This window comes from Glycine max, chromosome 12 (assembly GCF_000004515.6).
Source record: "Glycine max cultivar Williams 82 chromosome 12, Glycine_max_v4.0, whole genome shotgun sequence".
Taxonomy (NCBI): domain Eukaryota; kingdom Viridiplantae; phylum Streptophyta; class Magnoliopsida; order Fabales; family Fabaceae; genus Glycine; species Glycine max.
Genome location: NC_038248.2, coordinates 40,838,238 through 40,858,442, shown reverse-complemented (window position 1 = coordinate 40,858,442; position 20,205 = coordinate 40,838,238). Strand labels below are relative to the sequence as shown.

The 20,205-nt window shown below is 29.4% G+C and overlaps 4 protein-coding genes across 4 annotated transcripts; all 4 read right to left on the bottom strand.

Moving 5' to 3' along the window:
• Positions 1-101: 101 nt before the first annotated feature.
• LOC102661908 (uncharacterized) lies at positions 102-1,028 on the bottom strand. The gene is made up of 3 exons (XM_006593242.3): positions 784-1,028; positions 514-583; positions 102-418 (listed from the first exon to the last, which is right to left on the bottom strand). Exons 1-3 carry the CDS (start codon positions 1,013-1,015, stop codon positions 331-333), a joined length of 390 nt encoding a protein of 129 aa, XP_006593305.2. The 5' UTR covers positions 1,016-1,028; the 3' UTR covers positions 102-330.
• A 2,028-nt stretch (positions 1,029-3,056) lies between these two features.
• On the bottom strand, positions 3,057-3,946 carry LOC100305754 (kunitz family trypsin and protease inhibitor protein). Its single transcript, NM_001249312.2, has one exon. It carries the CDS (start codon positions 3,869-3,871, stop codon positions 3,275-3,277), a length of 597 nt encoding a protein of 198 aa, NP_001236241.2. The 5' UTR covers positions 3,872-3,946; the 3' UTR covers positions 3,057-3,274.
• A 4,060-nt stretch (positions 3,947-8,006) lies between these two features.
• On the bottom strand, positions 8,007-8,957 carry LOC100776726 (kunitz type trypsin inhibitor 104). The gene has a single exon (XM_003540468.5). It carries the CDS (start codon positions 8,776-8,778, stop codon positions 8,188-8,190), a length of 591 nt encoding a protein of 196 aa, XP_003540516.1. The 5' UTR covers positions 8,779-8,957; the 3' UTR covers positions 8,007-8,187.
• A 3,617-nt stretch (positions 8,958-12,574) lies between these two features.
• LOC100788639 (probable sodium/metabolite cotransporter BASS1, chloroplastic) lies at positions 12,575-18,033 on the bottom strand. The gene is made up of 7 exons (XM_003539582.4): positions 17,455-18,033; positions 15,851-15,944; positions 15,733-15,766; positions 15,582-15,636; positions 13,994-14,077; positions 13,617-13,904; positions 12,575-13,045 (listed from the first exon to the last, which is right to left on the bottom strand). Exons 1-7 carry the CDS (start codon positions 17,965-17,967, stop codon positions 12,899-12,901), a joined length of 1,215 nt encoding a protein of 404 aa, XP_003539630.2. The 5' UTR covers positions 17,968-18,033; the 3' UTR covers positions 12,575-12,898.
• Positions 18,034-20,205: the final 2,172 nt, after the last annotated feature.

Below are 20,205 nucleotides of genomic sequence, written 5' to 3'. Positions count from 1 at the left end.
GTCTGCAAATCCTACCAAAGTGTTGAAACTTACAAGTCATCAAATACTAAACACAAAATGAGTTTGAAAAAAAAAATGAATTTTTGAAATAATTCCAACCAAACATTTTTCACACATTATATATAAAAGATGAATTGTTTCGTCTTGAAGGCAAGAGAGTATGATTAAACTTGGAAATAAATAAGCAGAAAATCACTTGGTCTTCTAACTGCACAAACTAATCTCAGGGGCAATTGGAAAACTAATCAGTGATAAAACATATTCTCATTTTTCTAGTGACCCTTCTAAAGCAACTTTCAATAAAAGACACCATAGGATATGTTGAAGCACCTACCCAAAAGCTTCAACCAATTTGAATTCTTTTGGAATGTAAGCTCGAGCTTTCTCTGCCTTCACAAGATCGAGTTGATACCAGGCACTGATAAACCCAGAAACAGAACCAGTTAATTAGTTAAATCCCCATCCTCAGAGAGAAATAATAGTAACTATATATAGAAGATTTGTTACACTTGCCTGCCTCTAAATACCCATGGCGGCTTTCCATACCCAGATGAAGATTTTGCCTCTACAGCTTCCATAAAGTCTGAAAACAACACATTGAAAACCAAATTGAACATAGAGACTCAAATTTGTCAGAAACAGATTATCACTTGTGCTAATCGATTATCACAGTTTCAGTGAAAAGTAGTGATGATAATTATTACATTCACAGAATAATCAGTAACATAAAATTACAATGAGAGAAACTAATGAATGCATTAACATTAGGAGGCCAGAACTTACATGATTGAGTTTGATGGCTGTAGAAATGAATGAAAGAAGCAAAAGGGAAGTTGTGGCTATGGATTTTAGCCCCAAGGTGCAGTGAATGAATATGGAATTGGTGAAAATTTGGTGAGAGAAGAAGAAGAGTGGCAAGGTTTGGTTCAAAACTGAAGTATGCGGAAATGAATGAATGGATAAACCAAAACACTTCATCCTCAGTGTCCTTTTGTTTGGACATAAAACTAAACATGGACAACGTTTGGCGCCAACACAAGTGAAAAAAACACGCACCCTTGACCGTGACGTGTCTTGCATGCGGTAACAAAATGATTTTTCATTTTTTTCCTTTTTTTTTGTGTGTGTAGAATTAGGAAAGGTATTTTAATTAATACGTTGAGAAATTAATTTCTTTTGAAGTAATGATGGCTAAAGTAGATTTCATTTATTTTACAAAATTAGTAATCTTTGATTAAAATTTAAAATAAGGCATAATTTATTAATGGATTTTTTTATTAATTCATTTTCCATGGTAATGTAATAATATTTTCTTTATTTTTGAAAATATAAGAAATAAATTATATATATATATATATCATATAATTTATTTATTTTAATTTTAAGCCTTCATAATAAGTCTCTAAACATGTAGTTTGTATATTAATTTTTTTTACAAAGATTATGAGTGTCTTTTAATCAATCCAGAGATTAATTTTATTTATTATGTACGATTATTGTTGGTAAATATAAATTATATAGGATAAGAATCGAATATAAATTATTTCATTAAATAAACTATTTCATCAATTCCTTGGTTGCTTGTATATTAATTTGATTAGTTGTATTACAATATCACAATATGTATTTGTTTCCTTCTCGCAAGTGTCTAGCTTTGTAGCTTGTATATTGATTTGCTTGGATAATTGAGAGTACCGCATTAACTTGCCAAAATATACGTCTACCATTAATTTCTTTCTACCTCTTTTTTTTTTTTTGTCTTTTTTGTGCGACGAGTTCTGCCTTTGCTCTACCTACAAGGCAATGATATAAATCGATTACTGGATCCACACAAAGTAATGTATCTAGATTTTATTTAGTTGTAGCAACATTTTTGTGCCTCTTGTTTGCCACCAGAATCTAAGGAAGATCGTATTTGGGCCATTCATCTATGATGTAATCAATATATTATATGCATGCCATACCACTAAAGACTTAACAAAGAAGAACTAACCAATTTCAACTTTACCATCATCTCTCACACGAATTCTTTTTGCGACGACGCCAACACAGTACACAGTTAATTAAAACTGTAAAATATATTGAATAGTAATGATAGAAATAATAACATTTTGCTAAAAAAATTATTTTAATATTATCTTAAGTTTTTAATAAATTATATTTATAAATAATGTATGTTTACATATTTAATTAACTTATTTTAAATAAAACATTTTTTTAAAACTTTCTTGAAAACGGAGGTTGAATTGTATTTTCTATTCTTTGTTTAAAATGACAAAATCTTTTGAAAACTTTACAGACGGTGGATTTAAAAATTAAGAAATGATAAGATAGTCTAAGGCTAAAAAAGAGACTATTTTTATACACTTCAATTTCAAGTTTTTTTGTAAACAAGTCTTTCCAGACACCAAAACTCAAGGAATTGAAAAAGAAAAACAAAAGAAATAAACTATTTCGCAAATACTCTCCAAGGTGTATTAAATTATGGGCAAGAGAGAAAGTATTTTGCTACTATGCTTTTTGTTTCTCAAATAAAATAGAAACCTAATTTGTGAAACTTTCACATAATTAATTTTGCTATTATGCTTCTAACAGAAACTTTGTGAATTGTGAAACTTGTCCATATAAAAGAAATCAAGAAATGTGTTTGGTTGAATTTTAGAAAATATCTTTAGTGAAAATATTTTTCCAAACAAACCAGAAAATGGAAACAATAAAATTTGATTTTCAAATGAAAATAACAACCTCATTTTAGATAAGATGAAAACATGATGAATATAATTTTAAGTAAATCTAAAAATACAAGAAGACAAGAAGTCAATATATCATAAATTTTTAGTATTTTTATTTCTTGAAAACAAAAAACAAGAAATCAAATCAAATATATTTTCAAAATTTTAATCTTTTAAAAATAAAAAAAAATTTAAAAAATAAAAACATAAAATAAAAATACAGACCAACATATTCGCAAATATACTCATATACTCGTGACTAGAAACTTTTGCTTTCACACCTATGTTTTTGCAAATGATGAGTTTAGACACACGTGCGTGCAGTGAGTTTTGAAATCATAAAATTCTATATAATAAAGACAACATATATAACTTTATCCTATAAATTACACACAACAATTTCGAGCTTTATTCTATAAATTAAGAAAAAGAAAATAGACATGCTATCTTTCTTTGGTCCTACCAAGTAGCTCCAATCATTTCACAACTGTTACAATATTACAAGAACAGAAATTTCAAACACAAAATTGAAGCTACACATATTAGTATGCTTTCTCAAACACAACTGGGAGCACATTACCATCCAAGGCCAACAAAATCTTCCCATTCTCACGCAAACCACCAACAATGCCACAGTCAAACCTACAAAAGGGGCATACATCTGTAGGACACCAACCTATATAATATGAACCTTTGATTGGTGTCTCAGTAATTCTAAAGTAATCATCCCTGCCTGATGCAGCAATGAGCCTCCTTCCACTCTCACTATCCTTCTCAGCCAAATTCCAATTTGTGCCCTGCACACATATTGAGGCAGCTGAGAATGTCACCTTGAAGTCCCTATTCACCTTCACAACATCATCTTCTTCTGCAAAAGGGGTGAAGAAAAGGGGTAAGCCCTCTGCTGCATCAGAATTCTCTTGACCTACATATAGAGGGCATGGATTGTTTCTGCTTAACAAAGTGACGCGGCCTCCAACGTCGGTTATGGCAGGTTTGATGTAGTAATCTTTGCCAGGCTCAAGAGGGTTGCCTTGTGTGTCTAGGACTGGGGGGTTATCAGATTTTGCTAATGCTGATGTTGCAATTACAAGCCATACCATAAGGCTAAGGCTTGTACCAATTGATCTCATTGACATGATTGTGTATATAAATATAACTAACTAACTTCACTTGAAATAAAGAAACTTTTAACAATGTGTGTTGCTGTGTGTTTTGTGTTTTGGCAATGGGGAGGTATTTATAGGGTATCGTATGGAGTACGTGGCATGTCTTGGAGAGATAATAAAGTGTTGTTGGATTGATGAATAAAAAGTCTCAGATGACTTATCCAAAAGCATTGCTTGTACCGGAAAAATTCATTTGTAGATTGGAAGTCAGATGACGTGTTTGGAAGGCTATAAAATATAATAAATGATTTGTTTTTAAAAATTTCAAGCATTTCATGATTTCCAAGTTTAGGTATGGCAATGCTACCAATGCAGCGTGTCGAGGGTAGGGTTTACTCTTTTCGGTAGGACGGTGGAAAAAAACCCAAAAAATCAAATTGAATCAACAAATCTAAAGTTATTCACGCTTCAGAAGTTTGGTAGGAGGAGCAATGTGTCTTGGAAATCACACATTAACTAATTGACAAATACTAGCAACATGTTTTCTTATACTTTCCTCTTAACACACTCTGGGATTGTTTAAATTTATTAAAAATTATAAAATTATGAAAGATAATTATTAAATAAAATGTGAGGTCTATAATTTTTTTTTATAATTTTTAAGAAATTTTAATCAACCAAAAAGAACGTATTCAAAAGAATATCTTAGTGAGTATGTTAGTAATATTTCTAATTAAGATGATATCAAATTCAATGTCAAACCTAAGATTTTTTGTGTCTCCAGCAAACTAAGAAAATGAGACCCTTGTAATCATTTGAATATTTTTCTTCTTGCATCTTTGTTGCAAAATAATCAATAATTCTTTCATAATCAAGATTCTTTAATTTAAAAAGTTATTTTCAATAGAAATCAAAACATGACTATTTAATCTAGCTTATGACATAATAGATGGCAAATAGGATTTTAACAATTTTAATTTTGAAAAATTTCTTTTAGCAACAATAATAAGAATGATTAATATTATTCTATAGGTTACACATGCATTAGGAAAACAACTGAATGTCTTCAAAGAATTAAATATCATAAAACTTGATCTTGATTGAATTGTTAAAACTTATGTAATGACTTTTATAAATTCTTCAGATAAAATTTTACCATCAAGATCATATGAACTATAATGTTTTAGATGAGTTTCAAGATGTTTACAACATAATTTCAAGTCCTGATTAGAGAATGATTCAAGTCTTTTAATACTAAACAAAAATCCAAAAGTCTCCTCACATGTGTTATAATGCTCAAATTTTCTTTTAATTAAGCCAACTGCTTGATCTACAATATATAAAAAATAATAGATCCTAAAAGACTCTTCAACATACTCAATGTTTGATTGTGTGCATTCAAAGAGATCTTTATCAGTGTTTTTTTCCTACGAATTCCATGTTTTTGAACAAACACGCATTCAATATCCATTTCATTTGCAATTTTTTTGGCACTAGTAATAGTATGTGAAAAACCAGATTCTCTATATTTTTCCAAGTACTTAATCAAACCTTTTACTTGTTTTATAGCCACATCAATACGGCATGTCTCTTTTGTTTCCAAACTTTTGCTAATTTCATTTGCAACAGACAACTACAACTCAAACCAAATAATCATAGCTACTAAAAACCTCAATTTCTAATTTCATGAGTTGCCTCATTCCTAATTGTTTTATTTCTTATGATAAAAAATTATATAATTTTAATATTTATATAGACTAGTTTTTTTGTGCCCTTCTAAAAATGAGACCCTAATCAGTTGTCCATCATGACCGTACTCAAGGTCACCACTAATCAAAGCCTATCTCGACAAATATTGTTATATAGGTATGTAGTGTCACTCATTAGGGTTGTTATTAGACCATTTACAAATGTCTAGTTCTATAAATTTTATGCTAAAAATATATATATATAAAAGATATGACTTCTGTGAGAACAATTTGTTATGTTGGAAAGAATAATTAATAACAATCATTAGATTATATAAGAAATAATAGACAGTTGAGATTAAAATATTTATAAATACATATTAAAATATAATATAATCATCCAATCTCTAAAATATTCATTAAACAAATCATTTTTTTAAAATATTTCAACTATCATCAATCCATCATTATCATCATGACCACCATCACCTTTATTGCTATGACCGTCATCGTCGCCACCACCACTGACGGTGATGGTAGCGACGACAAGACGATCATAGTAGTAGAGGTGATGATAGTTATGACTGCGAATTAAAGGTGGTGGCAGTTGAAAACAATGGGATGATGATTGATGATTGTGGCGGTGGTGATGACAACAATGACAATGATAGTTAATTGCGACAATGGTGGTGGCAATTGATGAATTGGTGTCTTGGTGATGATAGGGACAATCATGGTGTGGATCATGTATTGTTTTGATGATGTCGAAAAAAAATCACTTGATTGTCATCATCAAAAAGGGAGAAAATGTGAATGTATGAATACATGAATTTTGATGATGTCAAAAAAGAATCAAACAAGACAAGACCGTTCCAAAGGATAAGCATTTGCTTCAAGATTAATTCAAGATTGCTTCAACAAGCAAAACATTGTTTCAAGATTCACTAAAGACCAAGCCTTACCTCTAAACAAAGGGTTTCAAAGTCATGCAAGGCTCTGATAATCGATTACCAGGAAGTGTAATCGATTACTAGAAGGGAAGAATGAAAAAGAGCTGTTGAAAAAGGTTTTGAATTTGAATTTTGAACATGTAATTGATTACCATATGTCTGTAATCGATTACCAACAACGAAACATTGGAAAGTCAAATTCAAAAGTCATGACCCTTCAAATTATAACTGTGTAATTGATTACATAAGCATTGTAATCGATTATCAGTAAAGAGTTTTTAGAAAATCTGCCAACAATCACATCTTTTAATTGAATTTGTGAATGACCATCAAAAGTCTATAAATAGGTGACTTGGGCACGAAATTCAAAGAGAGAGTTTTGCTTGTTCAAAATGTCTTATCCTCTCAAAAGAAAATGAGAGAGATATTCCAAGAGAACTTCATTGCCAAATGTTCTCTCAAAAGAAACTCTTGGACAAACACTTGCAAATTCATTAAGAGTTTCTCCATGGACTTCAATTGTAATATCCTTCTCTTCAAGAGAAAATTCTTCTTTCTTTCTTCTCATTCAAAGAGATTGATTAAGGAACTGAGAGTCCTTTAAGTTGTAAGGAATGCTGAACATAAGGGATGGGTTGTCCATGTGTGATTCAGACTTTGTAAACAAATTTTTACAAAGGAGTGAAAAATCTCAAGTAGATTGTTTGAGTACTGGACGTAGGTACGGAATTTGCCGAACCCGTATAAAACTGTATTTACATTCTCTTTTCCCTTATTTCATTTATTTTGCTACAATCAATTTTGTCTTACATGTTTAAAGAACATTATTAAATTGATTGTTGCTTTGTATGCATTCTAAGTTTATCCCTCTTAAGTTGTTGAGGTTGTTGGTCCAACACATGGTAGTGACTACAACATTAGTCACAATAGTGATGGTGATGAATTAATTAAAATATTATAGGAAGTGATAATTGGAATTTTTATAAATTTATTTGTTGATTAATCTTTTATATATATATATATATATATATATATATATATATATATATATATATATATATATTAGATTTTAATTTAAAATTTTAAATATTTTAATCTCAATTGTCTATTATTTTATAAAGTTGGAATTAGTCCAAACCTAAATTCTTAAATATAAATTCCTTAAATTTAACATACATAATCATTTATTATTAGCAAAGATAACATAGTAATAGCAAATTAGTTCTATTTAATATAATAAAATATTTATTATTTTATTTAAATTAAGAAATATTCGTGTAATTGATGCACACAAGCAAATTTGTTTTTAAAAATATTGTTTACGTGTTGATGTGTTGTAACTGCAGTAGTTAAATATTTCTAATCTCTGAGTGGGATCCTAAAGTATCTGGTAAACTTTAGAATTTTCACATTATTCATCTTTCGTAAGATGATCCTAGAAATCAACTTTCATTTTCACACCTATGTTTTGCAAATGATGAATTTACACACAAGTGCAGTGAGTTTTTAAATCATAGAAATTATACATGAATACAACAACTTAGTTTGTACCTTTATTCCATAAATTAATAAAATAAAAAAGAGACATGTATATCTTTCCTTGGTCTTATACATCGACATACGGTAGCTCCAATTATTAGCCAACATTACAGGAAAAGAAATTTCAAGCACACAACACAAACACAAATTAATTGAAGATACACATTTATTATGCTCTCTCAAACACAACTGGGAGCACATTACCATCCAAGGCCAAGAAAATCTTCTTATTCTCACGCAAGCCACCAACAATGCCACAGTCAAACTTACAGAAGGGGCACACATCAATAGGACACCAACCAATATTATAAACACCTTTAACTTGTGTCTCCGAAATCCTAAAGTAACTACCAACACCTCCTACAACAATGAGCCTCCTTCCACTCTCAGTGTCCCTTTCACCCAAAGTCCACCCTGTGCCCTGCAAGCATAACGTTGCAGCTGAGAATGCCACCTGAAAGTCCCTATTCACCTTCACAACATCATCTTCCTTTGCAAAAGGGGTGAAGAAAACGGCAAAGCTCTCTTCTACAAAAGTGTTCTCTTGACCTACAAATAAAGGGCATGTGCCGTTGTCTACTATAGTGGCACGGCCTCCAATGTCTGTTACCGCTGGTGTGATGTAGTAATCTCTGCCAGGCTCAAGAGGGTGGCCTTCTGTGTCAAGAACTGGGGGGTTATCAGATTGTGCTATTGCTGATGTTGCAATTACAAGCCATACCATAAGGCTAAGGCTTGTTTCAATCAATTTGGTTGACATGGTTATGCGTTTTTTTTTTTTACCTTACACAACCAATAGAGCTAGATTCTCTTGCTATAAGTAGGTAACTTCTTAAGCAACATAGAAAGGATTTCTGCCTTATGGAAATGTGTGTTTTTCTTTTTAGAAATGGCTAGGTATTTATTGGATATGGTATGGTGGCATGCCTAGGAGATAACAGTGTAGGGTATTAATGAATAAATTAAAGTCTAAGATGACTTATCCAAAAGCATTTCTTGTACCGGCAAAATTTCTCTCGAGGATGAAACGACTAGTGTGTTTGAAGTGTTTGAATGAGACATGATTTTATTAGAAAATTGGAAGTCAAATGTCGTGTTTGGGAGGTTAAAATATAAGGTGCATGTGTTTTCTCTCGAGCATTTCATTATTTTATCAAGTTTGGTAGGATTTGGGAGAAACTGATTAGGCAGGACAATGCAACGAGTTGAGGGTAGGTTTTACTCTCCTCATCGTTGCAATTAAACTGGGAAAAATATACATTCAAACTCGATTTAGTTAAAATGATTTTTTTTCCAATCAAATTAAGTTGGGTTGAAATCGGATGAGTATTCATAGATATGGATTTAATTGTTATGTCTAGATCATTGGTTGAGTTTTACATTTAAGTATATAGATTAACCATTTCACCCTTATGAAATATAGTCAATATAATAAAACAAAACAAATTCAACTACATATTTAATAAATTTCAAATATAAGATTTTATATTTTTTCGAGTAAATTAAAGTTTAGTAAATAAATTCTTATATTTAATGATTCTAAAGATATTCTAAAATTTAATGTGTATGTGTCAATTGGACTAACAACCGGTGTTAGTAAAGTTTTGTTTTATTTATAGGCAAAGGAATTTTTTTTAACCGGCCTAATTAAGATATATGATTCTCTTATAATACTCCGAGATACTTTTATAAATTTTAATCTTTTAGTCGATTATTAATATCAATCCAAAATTTAATTACATTTAAAACTTATCATTACTCTTCCAGAGTATATCATGCAAAAGAATTTTATACCAGCTATATCACGCAAGTGGTGTACAAGTAGAGAGAAAGATACAAAACTCCATATAATATATCCCCTCACCCAAATAAATTCAATATCCCTACGTATAACCGCTAAATCATTTGATATTATCGTCATGATTATGTGTATGGAATTTTACATTACTTAAATATTTATTGAGATACTGTTTTAAAATAATTACTGTGTTAAGTTATTTTATACATATAAAGAAAAAATAGTAAAGATAGAAAAAATAATAATTTTATAAAATTAACCTCCAATCATTATTAATTTATTTATAAATTTTATTATCAACCATTAATATTATAAGAAATATAAATAAAAAATAATTAATATTACATTAAAAAATTAAAATTAAAATTATTTATGATTTTTTTTTCTTCTTATACAACAATTATCATGGAACAAATGAAATATAATCATATGATAATTTTTTTTAATGCAATTAAATGATAACTATTCATTACATATTAAATAATATATCATATGTTGGAATAAAGTGAGTGATGATCGAGTTAATTATTTTTACTCATTTTATTGTAATATTAATTATTTTTTACACTTATATTTCTTATAATATTAATGATAGACAACAAAATTTATAAATAAATTAATACTGATATAAGATTAATTTTGTAAAATTATTATTCTTTTATTTATTTATTATTTTTCTTTCTATATAAAATAATATAATTAGGACGTACCACAATTAGTTTGGAATGATGGGAGTAATTTTTTAATTATGTAAAATTATGTTAACTTAATTTGCTTTATGAAAACTAAAATTTTAATAATTGAATTGATCAATTGGTTTTTTTATAAAATTTTATTGATAATATCATTTTAGTAAGTTTGATAAATGATATCTTTGATGTTATCCTATGTATATAATATATATAATACATTATCTTTTTGAAACATTTTGATAATGTCGTTTGAATTCTGTCTTTCTGGATGCATGCATTCCCCACAAAGCGTATACTTAATTGGGTATTCAAATCTAAAACCAGACGTGTGCTGATTGCTGACAGTGCATCAGAGCTTTGAATTAAATGTAAAGCCAAATTAGAAATTAGAGTAGGCAGAAATTGTCAATACATAGCCGTGCACACAAGGCCAATTTGGAATTTTGCGGACTAGCAGTCATAATGATGTACAAAATAAGAGCTACGTAGTACTTCATTTTGAGCCACATAATTAGATCATATTCTAAATTTGAAATTGAATTACTTAATTGATATTTCTTGTGTAATATATGTTTGTTTTTGTAATGCCTTGATTTTAATTCTTACAAATAACAAAAAACAATTTGCCCAAATTTCAGTTGATATGTAAGAGAGCATATGGGTCAACAAAAACAAATACGATTTTTTAATTACTAAAGTATTTGAATATATTATTTTAATCAAATGTCAACATGTGAGTATTTTTAATATTAAACTTGTAACAAGAAAATATTAAACGACTATATATGCCATCCTTTAATATATTTTTCTTACTTCTAATGCCCATTTTCATTTTAGTATCTAAACTTTACTTTTTTATTTTATTTTACTACCTAATTTTTTTTAATGTAAATTGTAACATATTACTATTAATGTCGGTTAAATGATGATAATGTAAAAATAAATAATTAATTAAGTGATAACATAAAATGTCATAACATCACTTATTGATTAATGACAATATTAAAATTAAACATAAAAATATTTTCGATAGTAAAATTAGAAAAAAAAATAATTTAGATAATAAAATCAAAATAGACTATATTTAAATAGAAAAAAACATATTTAAACATATATACCATTAAATTTGTATTGCAAAATTATAAAAAATATTCGCATGTTATTCTATGATTAGAGAATGATGAAGATACCAATAATTTGAGATGGAAAGACAATCAATAATCAAGATTTAACTTAACTCATAAACCCAATAGATAATCAAGATCTAAGTTATCAGTTTCTATTCCTCTCTTAAGATTATTTTCTGTCAATTTTGGTAGGAATTATTTTTGACTGACTTTAGTAAGTACTATTGCAAACCTTTTTTTCCCCTGGCCCACGTATGAGGTTAGGGTTAGGGCTCAAACCAAGCCACTGACCAAGGAGGACCCTTTCACTGCTTCTTGTCCGTCTTCCACTCGTTCGAGATTTGTTGACGTCGCGGAACCTATTGGTGTCGGTGTCGATCACGCAGCAAAGCCAACAACTGTTGATCTCGGTAGGGATGCTGAGAGAGAAAAGAGAGAATGGCGCGATAGAGAAAGGAAAGAAAACGAAAGCATGAGATTTGGCCTGAAGAAATCAAAGGATAGAAAACAATGACGCAACATCGGTTATGAGAGACAACCAATGTTAAATATGACTAATAACATCAGTTATCTAATAACTGATGTTAATTAACGAGTTTTATTTGTTTTTTACAAAAAATATCACTGTACACATTTATTAACATCGATTCTCTCATATAACTAATGTAAATTCGAAGCATGTATACATATAACAATTTTGTCATATTTATACTAAATGAACTAGCTAGTACAATGGTTTTATTGCTTATCTGCATTCGTGTAATCTCATGGGTACAACACCATGCTTCTATATGGCAACGTACCCATGTTAATACTCTATACTTACTTTAATATTTTTGTTAAATATTAAATGTTAAGTTAATAAATAAACAAAAAATTATTAAGACAAAAGTTTAGCAATTAAAATCATGAAAACCAAAATCATCACAAAAAATATAATTATGTCTGATGTAAATAATCGCAACCAGATGTAATATTATTGATAATAATATATAAATTATAAATTACAAAATATCACGATACATTTTCTGGTTGAATAATGATAGTGAATATCTCCGCTACTACAAACACTTGATAACACTGATAATTAATATCTCTATTTTTTTATCGCATCATATCATCCCTCATGGTTATACTTCTCTCTTTATTTCGATATATAAATGTCTAAGTGGCATATATATGGCTAATTTCTGCCCATCATTTTCCTTTCTGGTTAATTATTAGCAAAAGCTAATCCAGGTAGATTATAGATATTTTCACTCTTTAATTAAACACAGGCATAGAATCTCTCCATATTCCTGCAAGGATACTACCAATAATTGACTGAAACACAATTGAAACAGCACCAGGTACGGCAGTTAGGGGATCTCCAAAGTGCTTTGTAGCCAGAACAATCCCGAGAACTGAGTTCTACAAAATGACATGGAATCACTGGTAAATTTGATTTGGAATTGGACCAATTATCACAAATGAACTGTAGCAAGTTGCCTATGCTTAGTAATGCAATTATAAAATAAATTTATAGCGTTAAATATTCTTACATCTTTAAAAATTTGTTTACTTAATTAATATAATAAATGTTTTTAATATATTTTTTTCTATTTTTAATTGATGCCTATAGACATACCCTTAAAAACGACAAAATTCGTTTATAATATCTTAAGGTCTTTAATTTTATACTACTCTTTAAAATAATAGCTAATTACCTATTCAAAAAATTAATAGTTAATTACTTTGATAATTTGTAATGCTTACTTAAATAAAATTTCAATTTTGATAAAAAAAAATAATACCAAAAATACTTATAAAATACACTAAGTGACTATTTTTCTTAGAGTTGAGGAAAATTAATTTTCATAAAAATTGTTTTGAATCATTACGTACGTACTCTCTACAACCATGTACATTTTCATGCATTGATACATGTTGACACCAAAATTAATTTCATATGTTATTCAAAGGAACTAACAACTTAATTTACCTTCATGCCAACCTGAGTGGATATGGTTCGCGATGATGACACATCTAACCCAAGCAATCTTCCAAATATGTAACCAAAGAAAAACCCAGAAGCATGGAGAAGAAAGGTAGCTAAAATCACTTGTCCACCACACACAAGGATTGCTGAAGAACTCTGGGCAATAGAGTTTCCACACAAAATTGCCACAGTTGTTACTGCAATGGGTGGCATCAATGGAGAGACAAGTTTAACAAAAGGTTTGAAAAACTGGTTCAGAAATGCACCAGCCAACACAGGAAAAAGCACAACCTGTTGAGAGATAATGAAGTGAGGGAGTAACAATTAGAACAAATTAGTAACAGAGACAAACATGCATTAATTTAAGAAGGAAAGCTTACTTGCAGTGTTGAAATCAATAAGCCAGACGCGTCCACTGCTACATATTTACCAGCAAGTGTTGCTGTCAGAAAAGGAGTCATGATCTGAAATGTGAAGTTTTCAATGTGAGAAGAAAAAGTTTTCAAAAAAAAAATTTTAACACCATTCCTTCATAAAAAACAACGTAACCATATATGCATGCTTTTGAGCAAGAATTATATTTTAAAATCTAACTACTGATTGAATTAGTGAAGACCATTGTTCAAAGTTAAATGGTCTATTTCGTAAAAGAAAAAAGAAGATTAAGGGTCTATAATTCAATCGCAGTTGCAAGAGTAATAATTAAATAATATTATTTTAATTTTTAATTAAATAAAAATAGATAATTTTATAACTTCATTATATTAAAAATTAAATTTTACTTATAGAAGTTATAATAACGCATGATGTATAATATTCAAAATTAAACATGAAACTAAATTAAATATGTCTTAACATTTAACTTCAATAACACAACAATATACAATAGCAATTACATTTAAAAACTAAATAAATATAATTGATAAACTATATATCAATTATTATAATATTGAACTTAAATTATATTAATAATTATAGTAGAAGGTTTTTTAATTTACAAATAAAAAATTCCGGTGAACCTATTCAATTCAATTTTGCCCTATTTGTCCCGTTTTTAACTAGTTTAATCGGTTATATACTATTCCTTTGCAAAGTCAATTTTTAATCCGATTCTAACAACACCAATTATGAGTCTCCAATTATATTTAATTACTTTCCCGATGTCGTGTAGCCCTCTTAATTAAGGCAAGAAAATATTTTGGGTAAAAAAGAAAAAAGAAAAAAAGATTAGAATGTCTTACGATGAATGTTTATATCATCTTTGCGGATCATTGTGATAGATAGATAAATAGCTAATAATAGACGATTTCATGTGGTGCCTGAGAAGTCAATTCGTTGCATGTATGTATCGTACATAAAATAGATATTTCTGTTGATAATTAGTTCAGTTTAATTATTGTAATATCCTTATTTGTCCAAGAATGAAGAGTAAGAAAAAAATATTGACTTTATTTTTTATTTAAGATAAAAACTGTTATTCTTATTAATTCCTATATAAAATAATTTATTATTAATCTTTACAATTAATAGAAACAATATGTTTTTTAAGTCTTTTACCGAACACCAAAGACACACAGCACTTTTGTAGTTTTCAGAAATTAAAAACGAATAAAGTTTTTATAATTAAGAACCAATACTAAAAGATTTTCATATTTTTACTTTTAGAGACAAAAGTATACAATTAAACTAAGAATCATTAATACACTCTGTACTGTTTGTAATAAATCAAACAAGACATGTCTTATGCTAGTCTTCAAAACCAGAGAGGGATGGCCAAAAGGGCTGCGATGGAGATAATTAATTTGCCTGCCCAAGTTCAAACGTGGGCAGATGCATGGAACTGAAACCATTACTAATTGATTGTATCATTGTACTATTGCCTACCCACGTCGATCTTGTCATGAATTAATTAATTGCTCGTCAAAAATGGAAACCAAAGATTAAGACTCAAATTATAGCTATACCAACCGTGGCAGTTAGGGTACTTGCAGTTGTCATTATTACAGATAGCGCCACATTTCCACTAGCAAAACAAAAGGGTCATTAGATCACTTGGTCATCAATGATCAAACAAAGTAAAACATTAATTAATTGGAATTATATATAACTGAGAGTATACCGTGAAAGATATGTTATAATGTTACTAGCTGTGCCTGCAACCAAACAAAGATCGACCATTTTGAATATGATGGATAGAATTATAAGAAAACTAAGAACCACAAAATTAAAATTCATACCTCCTGGACTGCACCCAATTAATATTAAACCTGCTGCAAAATGTGGTGCAAGATTTAAGAGTGTGCTTATGAGAAATCCAGACAGTGGCATCACCTGAAATTTGTCAGCAATTTACACAACACAAACAAAACAAGGATACCTCATCAAGACAAACTGTCTGGAACTAAAAAGGCTAACTAAATACCTATTTGGTATACGAGTAAATACTTTTTGGTTTGATTATGTTTTTTTTCTTACAAATAACTAGATTTTTTATATAGCTTGTATTGTAGATATAATGATACTTTCTTTTCAATATTATTTTGATTAATTTTTTAGTAATATTATGATTTATTTATTTTTGACTGAAAAAGTTAATAATATTAAGATTTATAAACAATGTTCTTAGTTACAGTATAGAATATGTACTTTAATTTGAGGACGAATTTAGAGTCAATTTAGGCGATTCAACAAGCAATTCAATTTAGGCGGTTCATGAACCAATTCAATTTAATGCAAACGGAAATAATTGAAGCCAAAAATTCATAATTGAAAAAAATACATATTTTTATTAATTTTTTTAATTCATAGGAATCGGAAACAATATTAAAATTTTACAATAACTTACACATCATTCTCAATCAATTGAATTAAACTATTTTGATGTATTTTATTGAATTGAATCTAATTTTGGTTTCTATATTAAAAAAACCATTTAATTCAAATCAAAAAAATTATATTGTGTATTCAAGATATTTAAATAATTAGTTACATAGTTATCTGCCTGAGACTTTATATGAAGTATGAATTTATAATCTATTTAATGCTTTTGTTCTTTGAGAATTTTTTAAAATTATTTCCAACTTACAATTTGAATTTATATTTAAAATATTTTGTGAATTACTTTATCCCAACACACATATAAATAAAATGAACTAATTGTTACGTTAATTAAGTAATTTAAATAATATCAATTGATTTTACTAATCACATTTAAAATAATCTTAAGTATCATCCATTAAAACTTGAAATAAAAAATATAAAGATTTATTAAAGATGGAATCTCAATTAATTAATTGAAGGATATTTTTGAAAATATATAACATTAAATAGAGTAATAATAGTTAAAATTTGTTTATATTTAAATTTATAATTTTTTTTATTTTGTTCTTCCTTATAATTGAATCCGAAAGAAGTATATATAAAATGAGTATTGTTAAGGAATTTAAATAAAAAAAAATTATTGAAAATTATTTGATACAAAATGAGTATTTTGGAAATGCACTAATACTAATCTCTATAAAAATATTTTTTCTTTTATTTTGGATCTAAACGGGTGAGCATTCATCTTATAAAATATAATGTAATTTGATATTAGATATTTCTTTTTTCATTTTTTAATAAATTGAATTAGATTTTAAAATCAAAATAAGAAATAAAATAAAATGATTGCATCAAACGATTTCATATGATGTGGCTGTGCATGAATTTCATGCAGACCATGTAAAAAATCTTCATGTGTTGCTTCTTTGAAAATAAAATTTCCAAACAAGTCAAGGACTCAAAGGGACAATAAAATAAACGGTAGAAATTGAAAATTACCACCAGTGTTAAAAATACTAACCGAATACTGAAGTACAAAACCATAGAGAACTTGCTTAGGCATGGCAAGAGCCCCACGAAGATCATCAAGAGTTAAGGTCATACCCATTCCAAGCATGATGATGTTGAGGCCCCTAATTGTCACTTTTGGAGTGACCCAATTGAAGCAATTTGGTTTCATCAACCCCAATACGCACCCAATTGAGACCCACAATGGAAATGCCATTGAGAGAAACTCACCAGCCAGCACAAGCCACTCTCGGACACTCCTAACCTCGTTTCCACCATACATGTTGGAAGAAATGCCACACCGAACGTTGGAACTGAAGATTCTTGTTGGTGGTTTTGGTGTGCAAAGGTTTAGCAGTGGTTGAGGTTGGGAATTGCATGTGAGTGTGATCCTAGAATTTGATTTGGTTTGAGTCAAAACAGAGAAGGCACGTTTGAGTGGAATGGTTGTTTGGGCAAGGTTGGTGTGTGAATGCACTGGGGCAAGTCCATGTACATGATGACTGCATGCAATTGATAACTGCATTCTCTCTATCTTTCTCTCTCTCTCTCTCTCTCTCTATATATATATATATATTGTTCCACAATCCACAAAGAAAGAAACACTACATACTACAGACCAACTATGAATATATATATATAGGAAAATTAAAATGTTTTTCTTTTATAATTTAAAGAGATATAATGTTTGTTCTCTCTTTTGACTTTTCTTTTAAGTATTTTTAAGGCATGTGTATAAAAAATAAAAATAAAATGACATAAATACAATTTAATAGTAAAAAACAAAATGAGTAACTGAATTATCATTTATCATTCACCTATATATTATTAGCTGTCGTGTATTGACTGAATTGTCATGTGTTTTTCATGTGTATGTGCATCGTCAATTGTTATCTAAACACACAAAAATTAACTTAAACTAAAGTCTTTTAATGCTAAAACTAAAGTGATAGATAAATTATACTTTTAAAAATCTTTTTAATATTTTTAGTAACCTAAGTGACAATAAATTACAGAACCAAACTGATTGTTTGCCCAAAAAAATAATTTGGTGTTTTGATAGTGTGTCCCTCTTAGTACACAATGAAACGCAGTAGCCAGCAAGAAAGAGAAAATGACAAATCGAAAATTTTAGTTGCAAAGCGAGAGGGAGAAACAAGTAACTTGAGATAACATATATTAATAGTGAGAAAGATAAATTATTAGGTGATCTAGGATTAGTATATCAGTCGTGATCCTCACCAATAATCATGTCATATGTGGCCTGCTAACCTCTAGTTAGAAAACATATTTCTTAGGTCATGAGTTATATGATTGTTGGTTGGAATCGCAATTGATGTATTAATCTTCAATCATCTAATAATTTTTCGTGAGAAAGAGACAGAATGAGATAAAAAAAAAAAATCCAAGAATTGAAATGAAAAATTACATACATGGCACCACCATAAGCAGTCGAGACCAACACCACACCTCCAAAGAACTCTACTTAGAAAAATCACTCTCTCTCCATCGCACAGGACTAGTACAAGTGGCCTCCCTGCCTAAAAAATCTCTCATTTTGTACGTAAGTTGCATGTTGTATGCTACCAACCCATGGCAATCCCCTCCTCACCAAATTTCGTTTGACCTGTAGCCCTCATTCAACTACACTCATTTAGGAACATTGTGAGTATTTACGTCCTCTTACATTCATAGTCAAAAATCAGTTTTGTAGGTAAAAGGATGTGTTTTCTTGTATGAATTATTGTCCTACTCCTTTGTTTACGTGTTGTTATGTATCTATGCATGTAGTGTACCCTTTATATGGACGCTCACTACCTCGATCTGGATATATATACTATCAAAGACTGTAGTGGGTAGGCGCATTCAAACTCAACAACTAAAAGGTGAGGTGACTTTTGGAATTTCGAACTCATTAGAGCAAACCCAAGGTTTAGATTCCCTATTGTTTGTTTATCATAACTTATGAGTCTATACCACCATCAACACTAGTGTCTTTCTCTTTATCCTGATGGGTATGTGGCCACACATCATATATACAACTCAAAGAATAAGAGAGAGGTGATCCATATAAAACATTGAAATGATAAAAGATACAATGAAAGTAGGTGAGTGCTCTTTATAAAGAGCTTATCTCTTAAGAACTGGTTAGATACAAGTCAGAAGTGTTTTTGATAGTTTTTCTACTTGAAATATAAAGCTTTTTCAGCAGAAAAATTCTCAAAAAGACTTCTAATTAACCTTGTATCCAAACAGCTATTCTCTAACCATCTAATATTACTCTTAACACTCTTCTTCTACACCTCCCCTTAGGAGGTGAGTCATCATACCTTCGGTGGAACCTCTCTCTCATGACCTGAATGCAATAGTGTTTGTTGATTTCCTCTCATCCTTTGATTACAAGGGTGAAGGATTGGGAAGAATCTCTTTTTAGTGAGGATGGGTTGTAACTTTATTGCTCTAATGTTATGGGTCTAGTTTGAATGAATATATTTTATGTATGGATTATTTTGGTTATTGTTGGGACATTGGAACCGCGGATTCTTGGTGATTTTGATGGGCAAAGGCTTAGGAGTGGTTGAGGTTGAGAATTGCATCTGAGTGTGATCCTAGAAGTTGATTTGGTTAGAGTTAGAGTTAAAGTAAAATGGTTGAGTTTGAGGGTAATGGTTTTTGGAACAGAGTTGGTTGTCGGAATAAAGTTAGTGTGTGAGTGTGAATGCACTATGACAAGTTGACAACTCCTCCATATACGTACATACGA